The sequence below is a fragment of the Tympanuchus pallidicinctus genome, unplaced genomic scaffold (assembly GCF_026119805.1).
Source record: "Tympanuchus pallidicinctus isolate F22 unplaced genomic scaffold, pur_lepc_1.0 scaffold5, whole genome shotgun sequence".
NCBI lineage: Eukaryota > Metazoa > Chordata > Aves > Galliformes > Phasianidae > Tympanuchus > Tympanuchus pallidicinctus.
Genome location: NW_026294769.1, coordinates 68547989 through 68571229, shown reverse-complemented (window position 1 = coordinate 68571229; position 23241 = coordinate 68547989). Strand labels below are relative to the sequence as shown.

The 23241-nt window shown below is 40.5% G+C and overlaps 1 protein-coding gene and 1 long non-coding RNA gene across 5 annotated transcripts in view; one reads left to right on the top strand and one right to left on the bottom strand.

Moving 5' to 3' along the window:
- The first annotated feature begins 695 nt into the window (after positions 1 to 695).
- LOC128091222 (uncharacterized) lies at positions 696 to 18197 on the top strand. 2 transcript variants are annotated; one of them, XR_008211306.1, is made up of 4 exons: positions 696 to 837; positions 1533 to 1591; positions 4233 to 4302; positions 17623 to 18197. It is a non-coding gene; the product is annotated as an uncharacterized LOC128091222 (long non-coding RNA). The 2 variants fall into 2 exon arrangements; XR_008211305.1 differs by lacking the exon at positions 17623 to 18197 and having other exon boundaries at positions 4233 to 4668.
- The window catches only part of CCN4 (cellular communication network factor 4), a 37785-nt gene continuing 19579 nt past the window's right edge, over positions 5036 to 23241 (bottom strand). For 2 of the 3 annotated variants that reach the window (XM_052704247.1, XM_052704246.1), the window contains exons 2-5: positions 12220 to 12499; positions 8338 to 8595; positions 6025 to 6218; positions 5036 to 5412 (exon numbers count right to left, since the gene is read on the bottom strand). In XM_052704247.1, the coding sequence (XP_052560207.1) occupies positions 5113 to 5412; positions 6025 to 6218; positions 8338 to 8595; positions 12220 to 12499 (1032 nt within the window). In that variant the 3' untranslated portion in view covers positions 5036 to 5112. Of the gene's footprint in view, positions 5413 to 6024; positions 6219 to 8337; positions 8596 to 12219; positions 12500 to 23241 lie in introns of those variants that run through there. The other variant, XM_052704248.1, reaches the window with a different exon arrangement.

Sequence of the window (23241 nt, the reverse complement as noted above, 5' to 3'; positions counted from 1 at the left end):
TTGTGTCCATACTGCTTGTTGCAAACAGATTATTCTAGCTTCTTAAGAGAGATAACAAAAACGTTATGCTTAGGCAGGTTGATTAAAACACTTAACTTTGCTGAAGAGCCTACACAAGCTATCCCAAGTTCAATAAGAATACTTCAGAAGAAGAAAGAAAGAAAGAAAGAAAGAAAGAAAGAAAGAAAGAAAGAAAGAAAGAAAGAAAGAAAGAAAGAAAGAAAGAAAGAAAGAAAGAAAGAAAGAAAGAAAGAAAGAAAGAAAGAAAGAAAGAAAGAAAGAAAGAAAGAGAGAAAGAGAGAGAGAGAGAGAGAGAGAGAGAGAGAGAAGAGAGAGAGAGAGAGAGAGAGAAAGAGAGAAAGAGAGAAAGAGAGAAAGAGAGAAAGAGAGAAAGAGAGAAAGAGAGAAAGAGAGAAAGAGAGAAAGAAAGAAAGAAAGAAAGAAAGAAAGAAAGAAAGAAAGAAAGAAAGAAAGAAAAGAAAGAAAGAAAGAAAGAAAGAAAGAAAGAAAGAAAGAAAGAAAGAAAGAAAGAAAGAAAGAAAGAAAGAAAGAAAGAAAGAAAGAAAGAAAGAAAGAAAGAACTCTAGAGCCAGTAGAGCCAGCAGAGTCAGAAACAGGCCTGCAAATGAGGACATGTAAGCTGGGGAACACTTGGCATTCCCAAGCTGCCAAAATATTCACACTGAAGGAACTCCCCTCAGAACATCTTTCTTTTCCACACTACTTTATTTTCATTTTTTGCAGTTCCTACAGCTCAGGGCTTTGTCACAACTTGCAAGCTCACACCTGGATGCTGGTCAGATGAGGGGACTGGAAAATGAAAAAGAAAAGTCCATGGTAAACATACTTCATCTTTTTTTTGCTTGCCTAAGCTTCCAAATGAGGTGTCAGTCATATATTCATTAACCATTTGCCACTTATGAGATTATTTAATATATTAAAACCACAGCAGCAACATGCCACCCACATAACCTCACCATGGTTCCGTATCACAGAATTGTAGAATCACAGAATTGTAGGGGTTGGAAGGGATCTCCAGAGATCATTGTGTCCAGCCCCCCAAATAACATGTGCTTGTGGTTGGTGTAACTCAGACTAACACACCAAACCAATCTGTTTTTCCTATTATTTCTTCATATATTTCAGCATCTGAAGCTCACAGAAATATTTCTGCAGGACTGCTGAAATAAAGAAGTAGCAGTCTGAAAATGTATTTGTTTGGATATTTGCTTGCTTGCAGTTAATGAGAGTTTTCCATTTCCATCAATTTAATAAACTGCTTATCTTAAAATTCATTTTAAAAAAAAATGGGGAAAAAAACCCACAGGGTTTAATTCACTGGATGACTCAGAATTTGAGTGTTGCAGTCCTGACGCATGACATACATACAGCACAGTCCTTGTGAATGCATTAAAAATGAAGCAACTGCACCACACCCTGAAAGCATGCTGAAATAGTGTTTTAGATTCTAGTCAAAGCTCCATTCAAAGATATCTTGTAAGTTACGTGCTTGTTTCTTTCCATCCTTCAAGGAGTAGTTCCCAAACATAGCATCTTGAGCTGCCATATAGACACTGGAAAAGCCCCTAAGGTAAACAAAGGGCTATGGGTACTGGAGCATTGCCATTTGCATCAGAGTCTCATACTCCATCCTTCTCCCAGTCTGCAAGGCCAACATGATGATCATTATGGGCAGGGTGTGGGTCAAACAGTCTCAGCTTAGTCTGCATTGCAAAATCCTCACTCTCATCTTTTTTCAAGCCTGTTTCTGGAGTGCTGCACCAAATGGGTCTGGCACCAGCTCACAGCCTGACATCTCCACAATGGTATTATTGTTGCTTTTTTGGATGATGACACCACTTTCAGGTCCCAGCAGAGACCTGGGCCCATTGTGCAAGGCACAGTACAGATGCAAAGTGATCATCAGTTCCTGTTGATGGAAGAGTTTTCACTAAAGGCAACAAACACTATAGCTTTGTTCTGGCCTCACTAATGAAGGACTGAGGATAAGCAAAGCAGAGGGCTGAATCCTCCAAGGTCTTGGAACGCCTTGCTCCTCATCTTATGTAAATAGTAATCCCAAAGCTACTTTTGTAAAGTTACATGACTTGCTCAAGTTCAGAGAGAGCCAGTGAACCAAACCTAGAGGTCTTAACCCTAGCACTAATCTTCCTGTAAACATCATCCCTTAAAACAAAGGAGTTTAAAGCACCATAAACTGCAAGTCAGGTGCATTGGCTAAAAGAGTTACCCATCCCATCCATCGTCACTGCACAGAAAAGCAGTTGCACCACCAGCAGCAAAGCTAACGGTGCTTGGTTTCCTATAGATCCGTGTCCAGTGACTCAGAAATTCCTTTAGAGAAGAGTAATAGCCATTACTTCCCACCTGGGATACCTTCAGCACTCCCTTCACCACTGCAATTCATTTCCAAATGACAGATGTGTTCAAAATGTTTTAATGCTGCTGTTGGGCCATCCCTACAGTTGCCCTGGCTTCCTGGCAGATGTGTACGAGTGTGGTAGGAGCAATGTGCTGGTCCTCTCCTCTTCCCTGCTGTCTCATTTCATCTTTATTTCAGGAAAGAAAATGCTTCTCAGATCTTTACTCTTCCGTCTACTTCGTTTGACATTTGCTACCAACAGAGTGACTAATAGATAAACAAATGCATATGTCTTGTTCCCTTAGGAAACCATGACAGAAACAGAAACATCTTGGGTTTTTAGGGAGAGATCTGTGGTTTCTAGGCATTCATTTCACTAAAAGCCAACACACACTGGAGCTGTTGGTCATGCATTAGCTTACAATAGCTTCTTTTATCTCTCAATGAAATCTGTGTGGTTCAGCCACTGCAGCAGTGGTGGTTACAGTGTTAGCTAATTGCAAAGCTAAGCAAGGGTATTGATTGCCATAGCTTTGGGTCTGTGTATTCACCCTATTTTTTTCTTGCTCTACCTGTACTTGTATGAGAGAAAGACATACTGTAGATGGAAATATGTTATATACACACTCTGTTTTATGCACCGTGTATTTCATGATAGGAATATATATACGTAATTATATACATATATATTCATGGATATGTTCATAAATGTTCCATATATAAAATACGTAACATATTGCATGCAGCATCATATGTGTGCATGTATATAAGACAAATATATACATATTCCTATATACACCCCCTATGTAGATATGCACAAACATATATGTATGTATGTATATGTGTACACACACACACACACACACATGTATATATACATATACATAATCCAAATCTAGAACATGGTCCAAATCATATTCAGGGAATCTTACTGAGTTCCTGGGATGACCTCTCTATCAAGAACCTCAGTGCAAACCATTCCATCTTTTGGAAAATATTGCCAACTTCTTGGCTGAAGTCTCTTTTTCTTATGTCCTCACTGACCATTTTTCCAGGTGATGATGTTTAAAATGTGACATGCCCAGTCTTGCAAAAGTTGAGCTTCAGTTTGCGTTGAGCTTTGGATTAAGGAATATGCTATCTCTATGGGAGAATGTACACATCAAATCCTTGTACATAACACTGTTCTTGAACTTTAGTTTTGAAGATTTACAGCATTTTTCCTGTATGTTTTTACCTACAGATTGCATTATTTTCATCCTACTCACAAGAAACATTAATTTATCATTAGTCAGAAAGATTTATGTCTCTTGGGAACTAGTCTAGCTTCCTCTAGCTTATCAGGATGAAGACAGACAACTTGCTATTTGGAACTAAAGCAAAACAAATGACTAATTTCAAACAGTTTATCAACTGAAGTTCAGACCTTTGTGGGTCCAGGCCCCAGTCCACTCAGTGGTTCTCCTGTGTCACCAGCGAGTTCACAAGCAGACACTGAAGTTTCCCATGCAGAAATGTATTTCTACTGCTCTGCTCTCTCAAGTGAAGCAGTTGGTGAACTTGTCATGGTGCATGGGATCTGTACCTACAACTAACTCTCAAAAAACTGACTCCAGTACACTTTGGTGACAAGAAATATGTTGTCTGAAATTGTAACAACAGGACTATGCTTTACTCTTACCTAATATTCTAGTGTGAAACCACTTTAAACATCATTTTATTCTAAAAAGCAATCCATTTGTGACTGATGTATCATTGGTTATGCCAGAAACTCTCCTTTCATATGAACTCATCCACAGAGCTAATGGGAAGACTAACACATGCATGTAATGCCTTTCCTTTACCACAGGTGTTTCTCTTCATCTCTCATCTGACTCTCTACAGCTTCTCCTCAAAGTCTGCAACACTGACCTATGGCAGTAAGTATAAGTGGGCAAGAGACTCTGTCCTGTAGGCATGAGCTCTGGAGTACTCATTTTGGATTCAGAGCATTCAGGCTGTTCAAGATGAGAGCTGGTAGCAAAACTGTGAAAATAACTCTGGCACAAGATTCCCCAGGAGATAAATAGGAGCTCAAGAAGTGTGGAGCACAGAGGATCTTTTACCTATACTAGTGCAGTGAAACAGGGACAGCACAGAGGAACATTCTTCTCCTAAAGGTCTTCCCATGGATCCATAGTAGTGGGATCTAAGGGAGAATGACAGAGGAGAACTTCCTGGGACTGTTCTCTGTGTGTGACAGAGAACAGATCAAGTACAGAGGGTCACTAGCATCAAAGGCTGAAATATTATGGGGAAAATAAATTACATATAATAATGCTCGTTTTTCATATTAGATTATATTATTCAAGAAACAATAGTAAAGATGTCTCAAGCTCATGTCTAAGTTCCTGACAGCCATACTTTTGCTCTCATACAAGTGTAATGCTCTTTCTTTTGGACAGTGAAACTGCTGGGCTAATAAGTTCCAGTGCCAGCAAGACTGTTATTTAAGTCCTGGAGTCTGCTTAGAAGAATTTCTGGCTACTCTTAATGGATGGAGGTCTGTTAAGAGTTGAAAACCCTGCTTGTTCAAAGCCTTTCTAAAAACAGTGTGGCAAAACAAGGAAATTTAACATCCTAACTCAGGAAAAAACAAATTGTACATTGGCATTGGATGAAAGATTCTCCTTTTATTTTAAAACCTCTGTAAAATCAGAGCAATGGGTCAATTCCAGCATTCAGCCAATTTAATTAGCAATTTCAGAGTAATCGTGGTAATGAGCCAAGTCGGCAAAGATGTCATTGGGGTTCTTGCAGTTCAGGTTGCAAAAACAAGCATTGATCCACATGATTTTCCAGGAAATCTCAGTTCCATCTGGGCACTCAAACCTCACTTCAATAGTCTTGGACTTGTAGGGTGTGCAGCACCTGTTGTCTGTGCAGATACCACAATATTTGGGTCTATAAGGACTTTTGCTCACGCATCCCGAGATGGTGTAGTTCATGGGTTCATTGGCCCTGTAGACAGCCAGGCACTTCTTCCCAGGCTAAATCAGGGAACAGAAAAAGAGACTGATTAATACTCATTGCTTCAAACTGACACAGGGAGATGAAAACCACCTCGCCAAGGTTTATGGTTTAGTGGACATGATGGTGATGGGTTGGTAGTTGGAGTAGATGATCTTAACATTTTTTTTCCAACCTTAATGATTCTATGATTCTATGAAGCTGCTAAAAGTGTTTTACAGACTGGATCTAGAGGTGTGACAGGTGGACACATCTAAACATGAATCCAGAAGCTGCAAGTAGGATACTTGCAAAATACAATTTATAGGCATGACCAGCAGTGCAGCATCACTTTTCTGCTAGCTGAGCCTCAGATCTGCCTACACCAGCAGTGAGCAGAGCAGGCTTGGCTTGCTTTTCCTTGTAAGGAGCTTTTGGATAAAGTTAAAGCTCTCAGGGGAAGGTTTCCATTCCAGCATGTGAAAGCACAGGAGGGGATATTTTGACCTCTCTGCAGCACAGTAAGTCCGCGTGCGCTCACTAATGGCCTCTGAGTTCAGAAGTGCAGTTCTCAGAGGCCAGCACACTAGCAAACAAAGGCTGGCCTCATGTCCAGACAAAGCTCAAGGGAAGCACGAAGAAGTGGTCCCCACCTTAATGTGCTTGGTGATATCCACCTCGCAGGGCCGCATGTTGCACAGGCGGCTTTCCTTCAGCAGCCGGCACTGGTCGTTGTCGTTGGAAATCCTGGTGGAGATGCCCAGCCCGCAGGTCTTTGAGCAGGGACTCCAGGGTGAGGTGTGAACGATGCAGTTCTTCTGCCAGGCTTCATCCTCCCCCTCGTATGCTATAGGGAACAGATTATCATATATTACTCAGCCAGGCAGCTTTCTGTATTAAACACCCTTGCTCAAGCTCATTACCCATTCAGGCCACTAACCCAAATAATTAAATCACAACGGAGCAGCTCAGCATCCCCACGAAGCTCCGCTTGCTTTTTTACCTCCCCATCCCACCCCCTTTGCCACTGACCTACTTGTGTCAGCCCCTCCAGCACTGTGAGCTCTTGGGGCCGGAGCTGATTTCTCTATTTCTCTTTACAGCCTCACACAAGGAGGTCCTTGTCTGGGCCCCCAGGTGCTATCACAATGCAAACACTTCATCACAGAAGTTGGTGCAGAGAAGTAATGAGATCTGATCGCACCATGAAGGGTTATGATTTCTGAGTCCATTCAATTGATTCCCTGTAGCAGAAAGTTGCTGACAATCTTTGCTGTATGGCTGAGAGGTCTGGGAAGCAGCCACCGCCTTTCATTGGAAGGAAGAGCAGCTTGAATAGCTCACAAGGAACTTGGGAACCGCTTAGAAAAGGGTGGGCTCTGTTTTGAAAGGAGCCATTGACCTCAGGGCAGGTTCCTTCACAGTCTCTGTAAAAGTCTCCACTGGTCTGCAGCTCACAGCATGGCTCTGGTAGAAACTCAGCTGTGCTGAGCATGCTCATTATAATACTAGCTATCAATTTTAAAATGCTATTTTAATAATTAAATCAAATATAATAAAAGATAACCCTACTTCTACTTCTAAGATAAAAAGTTAGGCAGGGGAAGCTGTGCTATGCCCATTTGTATGCTATAGTCCATGCAGAGAAAAGGCACATTTCAGTAAGAGATGCTTTAAATTTGGATCTACTTTGCAGCTGAGAGATACCAAGGACAGAAGTGAGTGATAAAATCTGGTGGTTTTAATCCACAGAAAAGAGACTAAAGATTTTTCAGGAGTTGGATTTGATGATACTTTATGGGTCTCTTCGAACTCAGGATATTCTATGATTTTTTTTATTTTTATTTTTTTGGACAACAAGGATGGAGAAAAAATGTATGTATCATCAACGGAAAAATAACCAAGTTCCCTGGCCTACTGCAAACAACCTGTGTCTCCTTGAGCTCTACTTTTGTGACATATTCTGTGGAATGATGTGACTCACGTCTGTACATTGCTTCACAATGTTATGAGGATAAATGTATGACACATGGCAATGGAAACACACTGTAAGATTTAGAGACCATGCAAGTGGCAAATGGTACCACATCTGTTCAGAGAACTATATGATCCTCACTGTGAATGTGAGTGTGAGGGAAAAAGATACCTTATATGATACATAACGTAAGGTGAATAATGACATTGATCCAAGTGAACATAGCTGCAAAAACCTATAGAGATACAAAGACATTTTTGCCTAAAATTTCTAGTGAACCTTTCACCACAATATTTCAAAGCATATCTGAGTTTGGGACTATTAAGGGGCTTTAAAAATGTATTACTAATGCAGTACCAGCCAGAAAGAAACTCTCAGTATCAAATTAAAATGAGATCACTTTGCTTTTCAGAGGTCCAGACAGAGAAAAAATGGTGAAGTAAAAAGGACTTGTGACATCTTACAAGTGCCAGCAGTGTGTTTATTGTCACACAAGCATGTCTGATCAATCTCACGTTGCTGCTCAGGAGGTAAAGCACCCCGCTGCTGTATATGTGTCCTGTCCTTCACTACAAGTCATCTAAGAGTGTCTGTGCCTTGTTCACACAAATACAAGACACCTGTCAGGCCAGACAGTGCAAACTAATAATTTTGTTGCTGACACTGACTTCAATTCATGACAAGAGGTAATGGCCTTAAGTTACAGCAGGGGAGATACAAGTTGGGTATTAGGGTACTAATTTCTTCTCAGAAAGCGTGGTGACATAGTAGAACAGGCTGCCCAGGGAGATGGGGGAGTCACTGTCCATGCAAGTGTTCAAGAAATGTAGAGAAACGTGGCACTGAGGGACACAGTTTAGTGGGCATGGTGGGGATGGGTTGATGGTTGGACTAGATGATTGTAGTGGCAGCTTCCAACCTTACTGATTATATGATGCTATGGTTCAGTTCCCTCATTACTAAGGAGACATCCACCAAACTCTCACCATACCTGCAGAAGAGATGTGACGTGGAGAAGTCTTCCTGATTTTCTTGGAGTCATCACAAACCCACTGCTCACAGCACTTCCCTGCCATCTTAATCAGTTTTGGGTTCGGGCACCAGACAAGGGGGGGGCGTGAGTTTGTGCACATGGGAATGCAGCCCACGGCCCCATTAATGCATGTGCAGTTGTATTTGCAGTTGGGCTGAAATGTGTCCCCATTATTATATCTGACTCCATTGAGGACACATCCTACACCGACAATCTCTGAAAGGAGAGAAGAAAAAGACACACAAAGCACCATTACAATAATGCTGTCAATGAACTGTGTTAATGTATTCCTTTTAACGCACTCTGAGGTGCATTAAAAAGAGTGTGGCCAGCAGGCAAGGGAGGTGATCCTTCCCCTCTACTCTGCCCTAGTAAGGCCACATTTAGAATACTTGGTTCAGTTCATAAAAGATAGGGATCTCCTAGAAGGGATCCAGCAGAGGGCCACAAAGATGATAAAGAGCCTGGAGAATCTCCCATTTGAGGAAAGACTGAGTAACCTGGGTCTGTTCAGCCAGGGTAAAAGAAGACTGAGAGGGAATCTGATAAATGTTTATAAATATCTACAGGGAGGTAAGAGGCAAATGGATGAGCCTAGGTTCTTCTCAGTGGTGTGTAGCAATAGGACAAGAAGAAAAGGCTTAAAACTTGAACATGGGAAGTTCCATACTAACAGCAGAAGACCTTTATAGGAAGGGTGACAGAGCACTGGAACAGGTTGCTCAGAGGGATTATGGAGTCTCCTTCTATGGAGATATTCAAGATCCATCTGGATGCCTACCTGCGTTATCTATTGTAGGGTCTCCCCTTAACAGGGGGTAGGACTTGTGATCTCTAGAGGTCCTTTCCAAGCCCTGCAATTCTGTGATTTACCAAGCTGCTCTCTGAGCAAAAGGAGGCAACATAGGGACATGTCAGGGCTGCAGTGTTCAGCATGATGCTGAGACAAATGTAGTCACGCCATCTGAGAAACCTTAAATTCCAAATCACTGAAAAAATAAATCCTATAATGCTTCATGAAAAAAAAATGGTATAAAATAAAATGTTTCATGCACAAATTCTCACTTAAATGATTGTTTCATGGCAGGCTGAAATAAACTATTAGAAGCTATTCACAGTAGGAACAACCCAATTAATTAAAACTGAAACTGAGTGAAATTTGATAATTTCTGAGAAATAAGAGAGGATTGCATTCAGTCTCAACGCAATACAGATCTGGTTGACACTTGTACCCTTCCAAAGCAGCAGTAGGAAGAGAGCTGAGATAGCAAAGGAGCACCTAAAATGAGAGTGGATTACTGTGTTAGGGAAGTAGATCCCACCGAGTTTATCACAGAACAATTTCCTTGGAAAATTAAGAAAAACACTATAATGTTATGAAAAATATCATTTGATGCATATTTGTAAATAAAAGCATGGATGATCAAGTTTTTTTGCTATCCTTGAATAAGAATCTCATTGATTCAGGCAATAAGATGCAGAGCAACAATTTTAATTTTGAAGGCATGGACAATTCTTTGGAATCGGTGGGAGAAATCAAATAGTAAATTCAAGCTTCAGTTTCCTGTTTGGTCACACGGAGGCAGTGTGCACCCAGAGATCAGTTTGCTCAAGTTTTAAGTCTGGTTGGAAATGGAGCTGCAGTGCGGTTGAGCTTCAGGGCCAGCACAAACTGAAATGCTGGATTAAAATTCTCAAAAGCTGCCTATTTTTAGAATGAGTGGAATGAAAAGATCAAACACAAATCCTTTCTTCTACACACACAGAAAATAAATAAATAAATATACTTGCTGGAATGTGAAGCACAGAACCAGATTGTGCTTAGCTCCAATTGCAATGATGCTTCAGCCTTTATATTGAAGGTTTACTCATTGTTGGAGCCAAAGCAGAGGATTCTGCTGCACACATTTCTGGCTGCGCACACAGATTATATTTCAAGAAAATTCCGTATTCCCTGGTATCTTTTTATTTGCTTTAAGGACACTCCTCCAGAACTGTGCTAACTCTGCTTCCTAAAGTCCACATCCATCAAGAGGTTCACTGTGAAAACAACCCCAAACACAGACTGTGCACACAGACTGCATCTAAGATGAGCGAATGGGGGGTACTTCACAATTCCCATCCTTATATGCACAAAACCTACTTCTCCATCTGGATGTGTGTTCTGCACCCCACTGTATCCCTGCTACAGTACAGAGAAAATCCAGCAACACAAGGAGAGCTGTAGTGACTCTCAACAGGCTCCTATCTGATGTCCAAGACATACATCAGCATGCTAGTCCAGATACACTCTGAATTTCCACCATATTTCTTTCCCTGATTCTGCTTCCAAGATCATTCAGGATCTCTATTTTCCACAAATCCTATTGTTCCTGTAAGTCAAGCATGCCCAGAGAAGTTGTGCATTCCCCCATCCTGGAGGCATTCAAGGCCAGGCTGGATGGGGCACTGATCAACCTGATCTAGTGGGAGGTGTTCCTGTTATAGCAGGATTGGAACCAGATGGTCTTAAAGGTCCTTCCCAACCCAAACCATTCTATGATTCTATGCTTTGGATTCTCTAGAGCTAGAGTTTTTGGCATCCAGCTACATAGCAAATTCCTCACAACAGTTAGCCCCCCAACCCCCAACTCAGAGCTCCACCCTTGCCTTCAGTCACCCTATAGCCAGTGAGAGTCTGGTGTATTTGGAGAGGAGGGATGCAGCCTATGTACAACAAAGCACATGGAAAAGAACGTGTCAGCACATCCTGTCATCTGCATCCACCCACACGCTGAAAGCAAGGGGAACACCACAACTTTTTGTTGTAGTCAGAGATAAGCTGTTTTACCTCATAATCATGGAAAGACCTAGCTTCTCATGTCCCTCAGCTGTGCACACCACCATACCCCTCACCATATAACCAAAAATGTCACAAATTAGGGGATATATTTTCATGATAATAGGGGATGTGAAAGCATATTGGATGGGGAATCCTTTTAGACCTCACAGGACAAGCTGTAGCTCCTCCTACAACACACTGTTATTGCCACAAGTGTAGTAATTATTTGGGATTTGTGGGAGGACTACAAATTGTGAAATCCAACTAAGAAAACAAGTGTTTAGATAAGTAAACACAATGCAATGTGAAGTCTTCCAAAGAAGCTTAGGAAGGCTGAGGAAGAGACAACCTCCAGCTTGTTTTCCTCTCCAACTGCAGGGCCAGCTGAACTGATATTGTTTTTGGCAGATGTTTACCTAACCTGTTCTTGCAGACCTCCCAAGAAGATACCATGTTCACACCAGACAAAACATCTGAATGATCCTATATCCTCTTTTCTTTATCTTGGATCTTTCTAATCTTAAAAATCACAGTTTAAGTTTCTAGCTCCCATAACATAGCTTCTCTAGTTGTTATTCTGTGTATGCTACAAAAATGTGCTGTTCTTCCTTGAAAACCATTATTGGGAATAAGTCTTTCCATCAGCATGTTTTTCATCCAGACTCCAATATTTCTTGTCTTTAAAGACAGTTGCACAACAGCACTTCCTACATTCACAACCCACTATAGAACCTTTTCCTGTTACAAGGAATGTAGAATCATCTACTTGCAAACCTGAAGGCCTTCAAATGATGGTTACTTCTTGCTTGTGGATGCAGCAACTCAAAAAGCAAGAATTCATTTGCCATTCCTCCTCATCCAGCCAGCTACCCCAAGACTAAAGACAGAAAGGAAATGGAAGAGGATGAATGGAGGAGCCACTGAATTTACAGTCAGGTATTTAATGAGATAAATTTCAGCTCAGACAGAGAGGAGCTGCCAGTGTATATCTAAGTCAAAAATATATGTACATCACTTACGTGCACATACTCCTATTTCGTACCTAGGTCTGTCTCCACTGTAGTCACAATACAGGCCCCTATGAAAATCACAGGTATCAGCCTCAGTGCAATTTTCTCCACGCTGCTTGGCGCACATCTTGCAGCAATCGCAGCCATCTGTGACCAGGCTGACTCCTACTGAGCACCGAGGTGGGGACTTCGGACACTCGCACGGCCACTTACAGTACTGAGTCCGTGTGTAGGCCTCTGTTGCAGCAGGGATGGTGGGGGTCATGGTGGTGGAGGTCTGGGCAATGGCCTACAAACAAAGAAACACAGCTTGGAAACTGTTCCAGAGAAAAGTGGCCGTGAATCCTGCGGTGATTAGTCCTCAATAAAAATCCCATTGGTTCCAAAGACGCTACAAGGAAACCAAAGAATAAATGTCATAAATGCGCTGCTCTACCATAGACCCCTTCAGATGTCAACCAAGGACAAAGACTCTGCACCTTGGACTATCATTCAAACTGCATAGATCCAGATTGCTGTTACTCAGCCTTTTCCAGACCTCTCCTCTCTGAACATGTAGGAAAATCTGATATATGAGATGAAGACGTGATGAGTCCGGTCCATGTTATCCTGGGTACTTGGCTATGACAGAGGGTACTTGTGTGGTAGAGGATGCTTCACCATAGCTGTTGTTGCCTGTTGGTTGAGAGATAGCATTAGAGCCTTTTGACAACTTGAAGGCTCCCTCAGGCAACAGTAGCTGCCATTCAGGTCTCCAACCAGGGTCATCATAGAATCATCATAGAATGGCCTGGGTTGAAAAGGACCACAATGATCATCTAGTTTAAATCTCCCTGCTATGTGCAGGTCGCCAACCACCAAACCAGGCTGCCCAGAGCCACATCCAGCCTGGCCTTGAATGCCTCCAGAGATGGGGCAACCTCCTTGGGCAACCTGTTCCAGTATGTCACCACCTTCTGAGTGGTAAACTTCCTCCTAATATCTAACCCAAATCTCCCCTGTCTCAGTTTAAAACCATTCCCCCTTGTCCTGTCACAATCCCCTCATAAACAGCCATTCCCCCTCCTGTTTATATGCTCTCTTCAAGTATTGGAAGGCCACAATGAGATCTTCCCAGAGCCTTCTCTTCTGCAAAAGAGGTTAAAGTGTTGTATTTTGAAAACACAGGAAAATGGGCTCTATCTGACTTCCTTTTCCTTGGATTTATCCCTAGTTATGTGGGTCTTGCATTCAAAACATCCTCTCACAAGAGGACAGGAAAAAGGTCTGTGAGCCCACAACACACTGACATGCAGCTAGGAACTTCTTTGATGTGAGGATGAACTAAAATCTACAGATTTTACACTCTATCATGGATCTCCTGAGGATGGCTTGGCCACCTATTCTCTTCTTGCAATAGCATTAATACAACTGCCTTCTTACAATACCTTAGCACTTTAACTTGAACAGAAACAAGGTTAGAGAAAAGCAAAGAGACTCTCCGAAATAAAATCTATCCAACTGGCTCTGAGCATTTTGATATTCAAGTACACTCACCTCTGAATAATGTTTTGCTTGCCTCCTGTAACACAACACACATAAAATTGAGTTCCCTGAGAGATTCCCAGTGCTAAGCAAGGAAGCTATACTCTGGCTATAACATTTTAAAAAAAGAATAAAAAAGACATGCATTTCTTTTAACCATCCCCATCTTTATCCATCCTTTGTAGTGTTCACACACACACATTCAACAGAGATGATCTCTTTCAGTCCTAAAGTAGAAACTTTCCCCAGTGACAAGATGTGAGGGCTGCAAAGAATGCATTTGTAACTCTGCAAAGTGCAGAGAACAAGGAAAGACAAGATCTAACAACTGCTAAATTAATCCCATCCATTCCTGGCTATCTTGTACTGTTGTGACAGTGCACTCCTTTCCCGCCCCAACACCCCCCTCTCCCACCACAATCCAGGCTGATCGTTGTGGCCTATTTAAGGCCTAGTGCACACAATGAGGTGGAAAAGATCTTGTTCTTGGGACTAATAACAATCAAGGTTTCACCACTGGTGCTCAAACACCTGATAACAGACACCTGGTTCAACAGAACCAATTCTAAACTGTATGACTGTGAGTCAACCATTCCACTCAAAAATACCAAGCAGTCTAAGAACCCCTGGCAGAGTAACTCTCTCCTTGCAAGCATCTGGCTGCACACCAGAATCTCCCCTTGAGTAGGCGCAAGTCTCAAGGATACTTAACATGCATGCAGAGATTCACTCAGGACTTGGTGATGCCTTGCTGACAGATCCTCTGTGATTTATTGTTTTTGAACTACTCTAGTTTTGCTAAGATTTGAGCTTAGATTCATTTTTCACCCCCCACCTTTTGTGTAGCAAATAGTCAAGAATAACTAGCCATTTCAAATCTTGTTAAGTCATTGTTCAAATTACCATCTTGTATCTATTTATACCAATAGGTAAATTTCTGCCTTCCTCTTACAAGTGAAGCGTGCAGTGCTTTAGGCTTCTCCCACAACAACTGTATATTCTGTATATAAAAGAAAGAGTTGGAAGTGGAGACCTTTTTTATAATATCCTAACAGCCTCGCTGGTTGGATCTGTGTACCCAGGGCTGTCAGCAGCAGCTAATCACTCTTTAGAAATAACCATATTTCTTTCAGATTGACTGTCCTAAGCCAGGACACTGAAGTTAATAGCAACACTTAAAGTGGACACCTACACATGCGTATCTGAGGAAAGGACTGAGAATTCGTCCTGTCTCTCCTCCAAGTGGTGCATCTGCTTTCTCCTGGTTCTATATATTTTCCAATATATTGTTTTCTTTACAGTGTCAAATGTCTCAAAAAAACAAAACACGGGGTGGGGGTTGGCTGGCTTTCTATTCACTCCAATCAAAACAAAGGCTTTGTTGGGAAAAGCCAAGAATTGCCACTGCTAGTGCTATATTTGAAGATAAGTATCTTAGTAATTAGTTATCCTTTATGTAGAACACTAAACTGTTAACTCACTGCTAATCTCTGCCAAATAGGCATTGTGTTTGCTCTGGGCATCATTCCCAAATCCATTAAGGCCTCCTTTACACAGAGCTGGCCTTAAAGTTGGCTTGAAATCACATTTAAACTCATGTTTAAACTAAAACATACCAATATAATTTATTCCCACTTTAAAGCTCCTTAATGCTGCCAAAGTTGTTAAAAGAGGAATGTCCAGAACAATGAAAAGCCCTGTCCCTTTAATGGTATTTTTCATTCCACTCAGAATAGTTTGAGAAAGTTCAATAATCTGTCACTTGAGAAGCCTCTTCAAGTGCAATAAACCTATTTACTTTGTTGCTGATGAGTAAAAAAGTGCTTAATCAAATCCAGATAGACAGACAAAAGTCACACAGCTATTTAAAGGGCCCATTGCCATGGCCCAACCCTGTAAGTAAATCCCTTCGCAGACCATTGTTTCTACTGTTAATAAGGGCAAGCAAACAGCCCTATGTGTATCTACATTATCTACATTAAATGTCTGTGAATCAACATACAGAAAGTAATCAGTAAGTCCTGTCAATCCATTGATTATAGTTAATAGGTGAGGGTTAAGACTGCATACTTGTAAAGGACTTGTAAAGGCTCGGTCACCACCATATATTGAAATGTGTCCATCATGCACCAGATCAAGTGTGCTACCTGTGCAGCTTCCAGGCCTTCTTCCTCTACCCTCCTGATTCCCTTTGTTATAAAAGCAGCAATTCTACACATTTATAAATACTTGGCCTTTTCTCATGGCCATCTGTCACCACTGGGATACCTAAATCCCTTTGGAAAAGTCATTTAACCCCTCTACTGCAGCATCTCAGAGCCTTTTGGGATACTTTCCTATTTATGGTTAAGTCACAGCGAGTAATGTTTTCTAAAAAACATAATAAAATCCATCGTTTCCATGGTTACTATCAAAACCACACAGTAATGGTCCTCATCAACAGGCATCCTTACCAAAATCAAAGTAGAATTAACAACAACAACAAAGGCACAGCACAACAAAAACTTTCGTGTAAGTTACCATTTCAAGAATCGTGTCTTAAGGGTCAATATAATACATAGGAGGACAACTATTTTGTATGAAATTCAGCATGAGAGTGAAGAGAAATGTAACAATAGTGATGGGGAGTTGAAAAACATATTTTAAAACAGAAAAAGCGTCTGCTAGGAAAATTTTTTTCCAGATATTGGTAATTAAGTTCATTTTTATAACTACTCTTCATACTTGGGGTCAGCAAATCTGTTGTGTTGGGTGCTGAGGAGAAGATGCTCCATTGCAAGGTATTAACGAGATCTAACTATGTTGCTACTGGGGATTAAAAATCCATTCTCACTTACTGACTGAAGTATTTCTCTGTAATAACATCTCTCCTAATTTATGCTAGGCAAACCCCAAAATCATTTCTTTTTGTATCCACAGATAATAACATTTCACTAGCAATAACTTCCTGATAATTTCCAGGTTCACAGTCAAGAAAAGAGAAGAAGAAAACAAAGTGTCTGAGTGGGTACCACGGCCACAAAATCAATACTTGTAATAGCCACAAGTTTTATTATGCAGATTTTTAAGATAAGATATGAATACCAGAGTTTTTGCAGCATATTCTACCTACTGGAAAGGTGTATTTCCAATCTGTTGGAAAATACCATAGATGTAAGTTTGTTTTATTTTTTAAAGTTGGAAAGACCAAGATGCAGTGTTGAAATTAATGCATACAGCCCAAATTGCAAGAGAACAGCAACACTGTTACATAATACATGAGGAAATCTCAAGCTTTGTTTTTAGAATAAAGGCTGAGATACATTGCAATATATTCCTTTACTTCCACTTCTTATAGATCTTTAAAAGTACATTTGCATGTATTCATTTAACTGCTCCAATGCTGTAAGATCTTAGTCTTAAAATCTTTCAGCTAATTTTTTCTCAAGACAACGTAGGTCTTGTCTTGGAGAAGAAAGGAGAGAAAAGTTATCAGTGTTCTTCCCCTCTATTTTACTGATGAGAAAAAAGGTGGACTGTCTCTATTTTCCAACTGTAGAGCAGCTCAAAGTATTATAAAAAAGGTCTCCACTTCAACATCTTTCTCCTGTGAGTGTGCCAGAGCTGGAGGACAGGAGATAATTAAGCTACATTTCTGATACTGCCCTTCTGAACATTTTCGAGATGCAATCTGAATTATCTCCTGTCCTCCAGCTCTGGCACACTCACAGGAGAAAGATGTTGAAGTGGAGACCTTTTTTATAATACTCTCCTTATTATCAAAAGAAGATTATGTGATCAAATCATCTGATTTGCAGACTGCCCCTAACAGGCTCGCTGTTGGATCTGTGTACCCAGGGCTGTCAGCAGCAGCTAATCACTCTTTAGAAATAACCATATTTCTTTCAGATTGACTGTCCTAAGCCAGGACACTGAAGTTAATAGCAACACTTAAAGTGGACACCTACACATGCATATCTGAGGAATGGACTGAGAATTCCTCCCTTCTCCTCCAAGTGGTGCATCTGCTTTCTCCTGGTTCCACCTACTGGCTGAACTATTTAGTCAGCCTTGAGCAGAAACATCAGTAGAGCCAATTCTACGTACAACGTACAGATCCAAATGTTCTCACTCAAAGCTCTTTGAAAATCACCCCAGGAGACTCAGATTGAGAGAGCTGCATCATCCCCTTAACAACCTGATGCAACACTGTTTGCAGGAGAACGCAGGGGCTGGAGCTTAATAAAGAAGTTAAAATGAATTATATATACGTATGTATGTATGTTTGTATATAAAAAGAATGTATGTAATGAGGCAATATCCATCTCTGAGTACCATCACTGGGAAAGCACAGAGATTGCTTAGTGTAAACCCAACAGAAAAAGAGCTTGACAGCTCAGTGCATAATGCTGATTTTTCACCACATTTAGGATCTAGAATTACCTTTCAATTCCGCAGTTAAAAAGGGAGTAGTATTGTGTAGATATCTGAATGGGAGGCAAATCCCCAGTGAGAGTGGAGCAATTTTATCAGTCTCTCTAAAAACATTGTGAAAATCATGCTTAGAGAAGCTGTAATTCAAAACATTTTCACCCCATTCACACAGTATGGATGCCTGTCATGTAAACGCATGAGAAAAAAAGCAATTTTATGTCTACCTTGATGGAAACATGAGAGCTCTGTTGAGGATCCAGTTTGGAAACCTTATGAATATTGCTGCTTCCAAACATATGAAGAGCAAAATTTTGCATTTCTGCTATTTCTGCTGTTAGAATTACTTTTTCCCAACAGTGCAAGACACTCATAGACGGACTAATCTTGAATTCAGTTAAGATGAAGAAAAGGAAAGGCTCAAAGGCACATTGAAAAGGGACAACTTTTATTTCACTATAAAATAGATTACATATCAAAATGAATCTGAAAGGGCAAGTTGGCTGTGGAGTTTCCATTGTGAGGGCTTTACCTAGCTTGTAAAGCTACAGCAAAGACACAAGTATGGAAACAACTGGTTATGTTGTCATGAAAAACAGCTACTTTCTAAATGTTACTCATTTTGCACACAAATGACATTACATTTGTCTACAGTCTTCTGACTGTTTTGAGAAACAAATGAGAAGAAGTAAGATCAGGACACATTTGTGATTTGTGACTGTATACAGGAGATGATAGAGAAGAAGGCATGCCTGGGAAGGGTTATTTTTAAGCCTAATAAGGCTAGCTTCAGGAGGCTGTAAGCTAGAGCAAAGAGATAATGTGGGACAAAGGGAGATTAGTTGTAGCTCAGCAGAAGAGTTATCTCATTATACATTGCCAGGGTGTGAAAGCAGGAGTATTGGTTACTACAGGTCAAAAGAGCAAGTGCTTTTCTTGATTTCTGATGAGCACAGTAGGACCTGGCTTACATCAGTGGGCTTAGAATCATAGAATCATTAAGGTTGGAAAAAGTCACTAAGATCACCTGGTCCAATTGTTGGCCCATCACCACCATGCCCATTATGTCATGTCCCTCAGTGCCACATCTACGCTTCCTTGAACACCTGCAGAGGTGGTGACTTCACCAACTCCTTGTGCAGCCTGTCCCAATGACTCACCGCTCTTTTGGAGAAGAAATTTTTCCTAATATCCAACCTCCAGGACTCAATGTCTGCCTTGTAGCAAGGTGCACAGAACTGAACACTGTACTCAAGGCACAGCCTCACCAAAGCAGAATACAGCATGATGTTCACTTCTCTAACCCTACACTATTTCTGATACAAGTCAGGACGCTATTGCCCTTCTTGTCCACAGTGAGGACACTACTGGTTCACGTTCAGCCAGATGTCAACTAACACCTGGCTCAAATCAGGCTATCAAGGTAGAAATTTGCTTTTTGGCTTTACTCAGTTTGAAATTCTGAGCTGAATATTGCTGAATATTTGGATTACTACTAAATACAAGACAGATGGGTTGACAAAGAACCAGTTCTTACAGCTAGATCAGCAGTAAACACAGTGCTATCAGGTTTTCCTTGTTATACTTTCACAGCAAATCCCCAAATCCCTATGAATGCTCAGCAACTATCACAAGATAATACTAATGATGAGTGAGCCAGCAGCAGGGCAGAGATATAAATCAGATTCTGCAGGACACATAACAAGAAGAGGAAAATATGATTACTCGGGCACGGCCTCCCAGAGCATCCATGAGTTTCTAGATACCTTCTTAAAACTGATGTCAGACATGAAATCTCCAAAATATATTTTACACTGGTGGTTCCTGAACACAGAAAATGTAAGACAGTTTTATAGATGTCAAGTGCCAGTTGGATTTATTCTTGATGTGCACTGTAAGCTGAGCAGAAAGGAACATTCTTCATGAAGCATAACATTCAATAGCTTAAGAAAATAAAAAATCCACAGTGAGTCAACCATTAATATTTCTGAGATCTGCAAGTAATGAAAAACCAACTTCCCATAACATCATTTTGGAAAATATATCTGTGGGAAGAATGCAGGCAGATGTTTGAAATATCCTTTTCTAACTCAGTTCAGACAATTGCAGAGTAAAGATTACATACATTCACTGCTTTGCCAAAATATTGCCAAAATATTGCTCATAGTGGCAAACTCAGTGTAGTCTTGTGTTTTCTTTACTTTTCTCGATGGAGTGTTCAGAGTGAAAGAACTTCTCTGATAGAAAGCAACCTGATGTTTTGTAAGCATTCTTCCAGTAAGAGTTGCACTTCCTTAAAATTACAGTGACCTAAAAATGTTTGTACATCATTAACAAGTTGACATGGCCACTACATACTCCATTAATTAGGGCATTAAACAACATATTTTCTGTGTTCTGAAAACATTTCAAAGTCTTGTGCTGCACATGTTTCATCTGTGCAGCCAATGAGCTCATGTGGTAAAACTAGCTTGAACTAGAGTTTGAAAATCAACAGGGAACATCTGGAGCAACAGAGAAGAGTCTCCAGAAGGGATGAATAGGCAGACTTCAATTTTAGGAAAGTAGAATGCAGAACAAATGAGAGTGCATTTGGACCATCCAAGGTCCTAAGGTTACAAATCATCCTAAAACAGTACAGAACAAGATGCTGACATATGAGTCATGGGCTGGGTGACAAAAGCAGTATCATAGTTCCAGTTCCCAGACAGGACCAGACTGCTTTGGCAGAGTTTTACTTTGCAATTAGCCATGTTCTGCATTTCTGCTTATCTCATACTATTCAGTCATGATCTGGAATAAAGGGGAAGATGCTTTCTGTCCTCTTACTCTTAACACTTTGTTCCAAGCCATACAAAAAAAGTAAAGACAGAAGTTCCACTTTTTTCTTTTTTTTTTTCCTTCCTTTCCTTCCCCCTGTCAAGAATAGCAGAAGTTTGATGACATTTTTCTAAATCATCTTAGTTTTAATAATTCTTCTATTCGAAACAGAAGTCTGAATTTTGAATGTTAGCAGTTTTCTACCAATATTTTCAATGCAGAACTGTTTGACTTAAAACAACTTTTCATTTCAAAATTTTACCATTTAAATCTGAAACACTTTGCTTGAACTAATGTCAGCCTTTCCCCTGAGATGATGATGAACTGATGAAGTTGTATGTTTCTACTTCCTTTAAACAACAATTTTCCTCCCATGTCAAGCTTCCACTGCTTAGCTTTGGCTTTCCATGTTGATCACTTGTTATTTTTCAAATGTCCTCCCTGAAGTCCATACCAAGGACTAACAACTTAACAACTTGCTTTCATCCTGTCAGGGCTCAATAGGTTAGATGGAATACAGAAATTAATCTAGTCTTGGTGAGATATGAGTGGATTTATTTCACTACCTGGACTTCAGTTTTGGGCCATTGCTTTAAGTGGAATATTAAGGAAATAGGCACCAGACAATGGCAAAAAAGATGGTCAGAGTCTTAACATAATTTGAGGCAAGATGCAAGAGAACTGGGCTTCTGGAGTCTGGCAAAGAGGCTGATTGGTACCAACCCACAGCTGCATGAAGGTGAGCAAAAAACATCGCAAAAAAATTCTTCTCAGTGGTAGCTGAAGGCATATATATGGACAATAGCCACAGAATTCATTCAGGGAGCCTTTGTCTGAATACCAGCAAGGCTACTTCTTGACAAGGAGGTGAGTGTAGAACTGGGACAGGTCCTGTGGGTCTGAATTCTCCATCTTTGGCTGTTGCAGTGGCAACCACAATTTCTGGGACTCTGTGATTGCATACTTCATCAAAACCATTCACAGAATATGTCCATAAGCCAAACCAGTCCTGCCTTCAGCTAGCTCAAGTCTGGTTCTGGCATACAAAAGTAAAATACTATTATTCTTTTGTTAAACAATACATTTAATGCAGACAAAAATATCCTATTTTGTAGATATATCTCCTCTTCATAAGCACAGACAAATATGTCATTTGGCAGCTAATTATTATTTTATCTGATAACAGGAAACATACCATATGTCTACTTTCATAGCTGGAGGATTTCAAAACAATAGAAGGAAAGTGAATTTGCCACTGCTGCTCTAATGGCCCCATGGGAACACATGACATGCACAGATTCATCCCAAGAAATGTAGCTACCATTTAATGTGGTGTCATATCACTATATCAAAGCAACCTCAAGACTTTCAGTGAAAGATGAGAAGTAAGGCTGCATTGGTAAATACTTATGGTTGAGTGAAAAACAGATGGAGATTACAAGTTTTCTGAATAAACAGTATCATTTCCAGGCAAAGAGACCCATAGTGAAAGGATATTTTTGCTCCAAGAATGGAGTATTTTGGTATCTGATTAAATCTGTTAGACAGATAATGCAGATGAAAGAAATATGGGTCAGTAACATTCTTAGGACAAGCAGAAGATGCCAGACTATGCTCTAGAAACACTTGAAACTATTTCAGAGTCTGACTGCAGAATAGAATGACCAAACTTAAAATGATATGCCTTATTCTACCCTTTGCCAGGCAAAATCATGGCAAAATCTTCTGTAGCACTGGAAGTGAGTCAGCTCTGTGTGTGCAGAGAATAAGGCAGCATTTGAAGCAAAGATAGCCACATCAGGATCTACCACAGCCTAGTTATTGGAGCTCTTCTGAGAAGATGGGAACATGGAATACAAATATTCATCCAGCATCTGACTAGAGTCTGAGGCAGTCGCTAGAAAACCAAATGCTTCTGTTTTTATCCTCTCTTTAATTTCTCACTGCAGAGACAGCCTGATTTCTCTGAAGGCACAGGAACAAATGATCTGTTTTAGCAGAGAGAATGTATAGCAAACAAGTGCTTTTTTCTTAGCCAGATGGCAAAGCAGAGCTGTGGTATATAGAGCTCTCTGTTGATGAGAATAAGTTAGGGAAGATATTTTGGTCCAAAAGGAGAGAATGTATTGCCAGGAAAGTGGGAAGAAGAATAAGCTGCAGAATTGTCCAATGGGAGTTGTACTAGATGACCTCTAAAGGTCCCTTCCAAATAAAATATTTCTACAAATTCTACCTCACATCCTCTGGAAACCTCTCTTCCCCCTATTTAACATATAT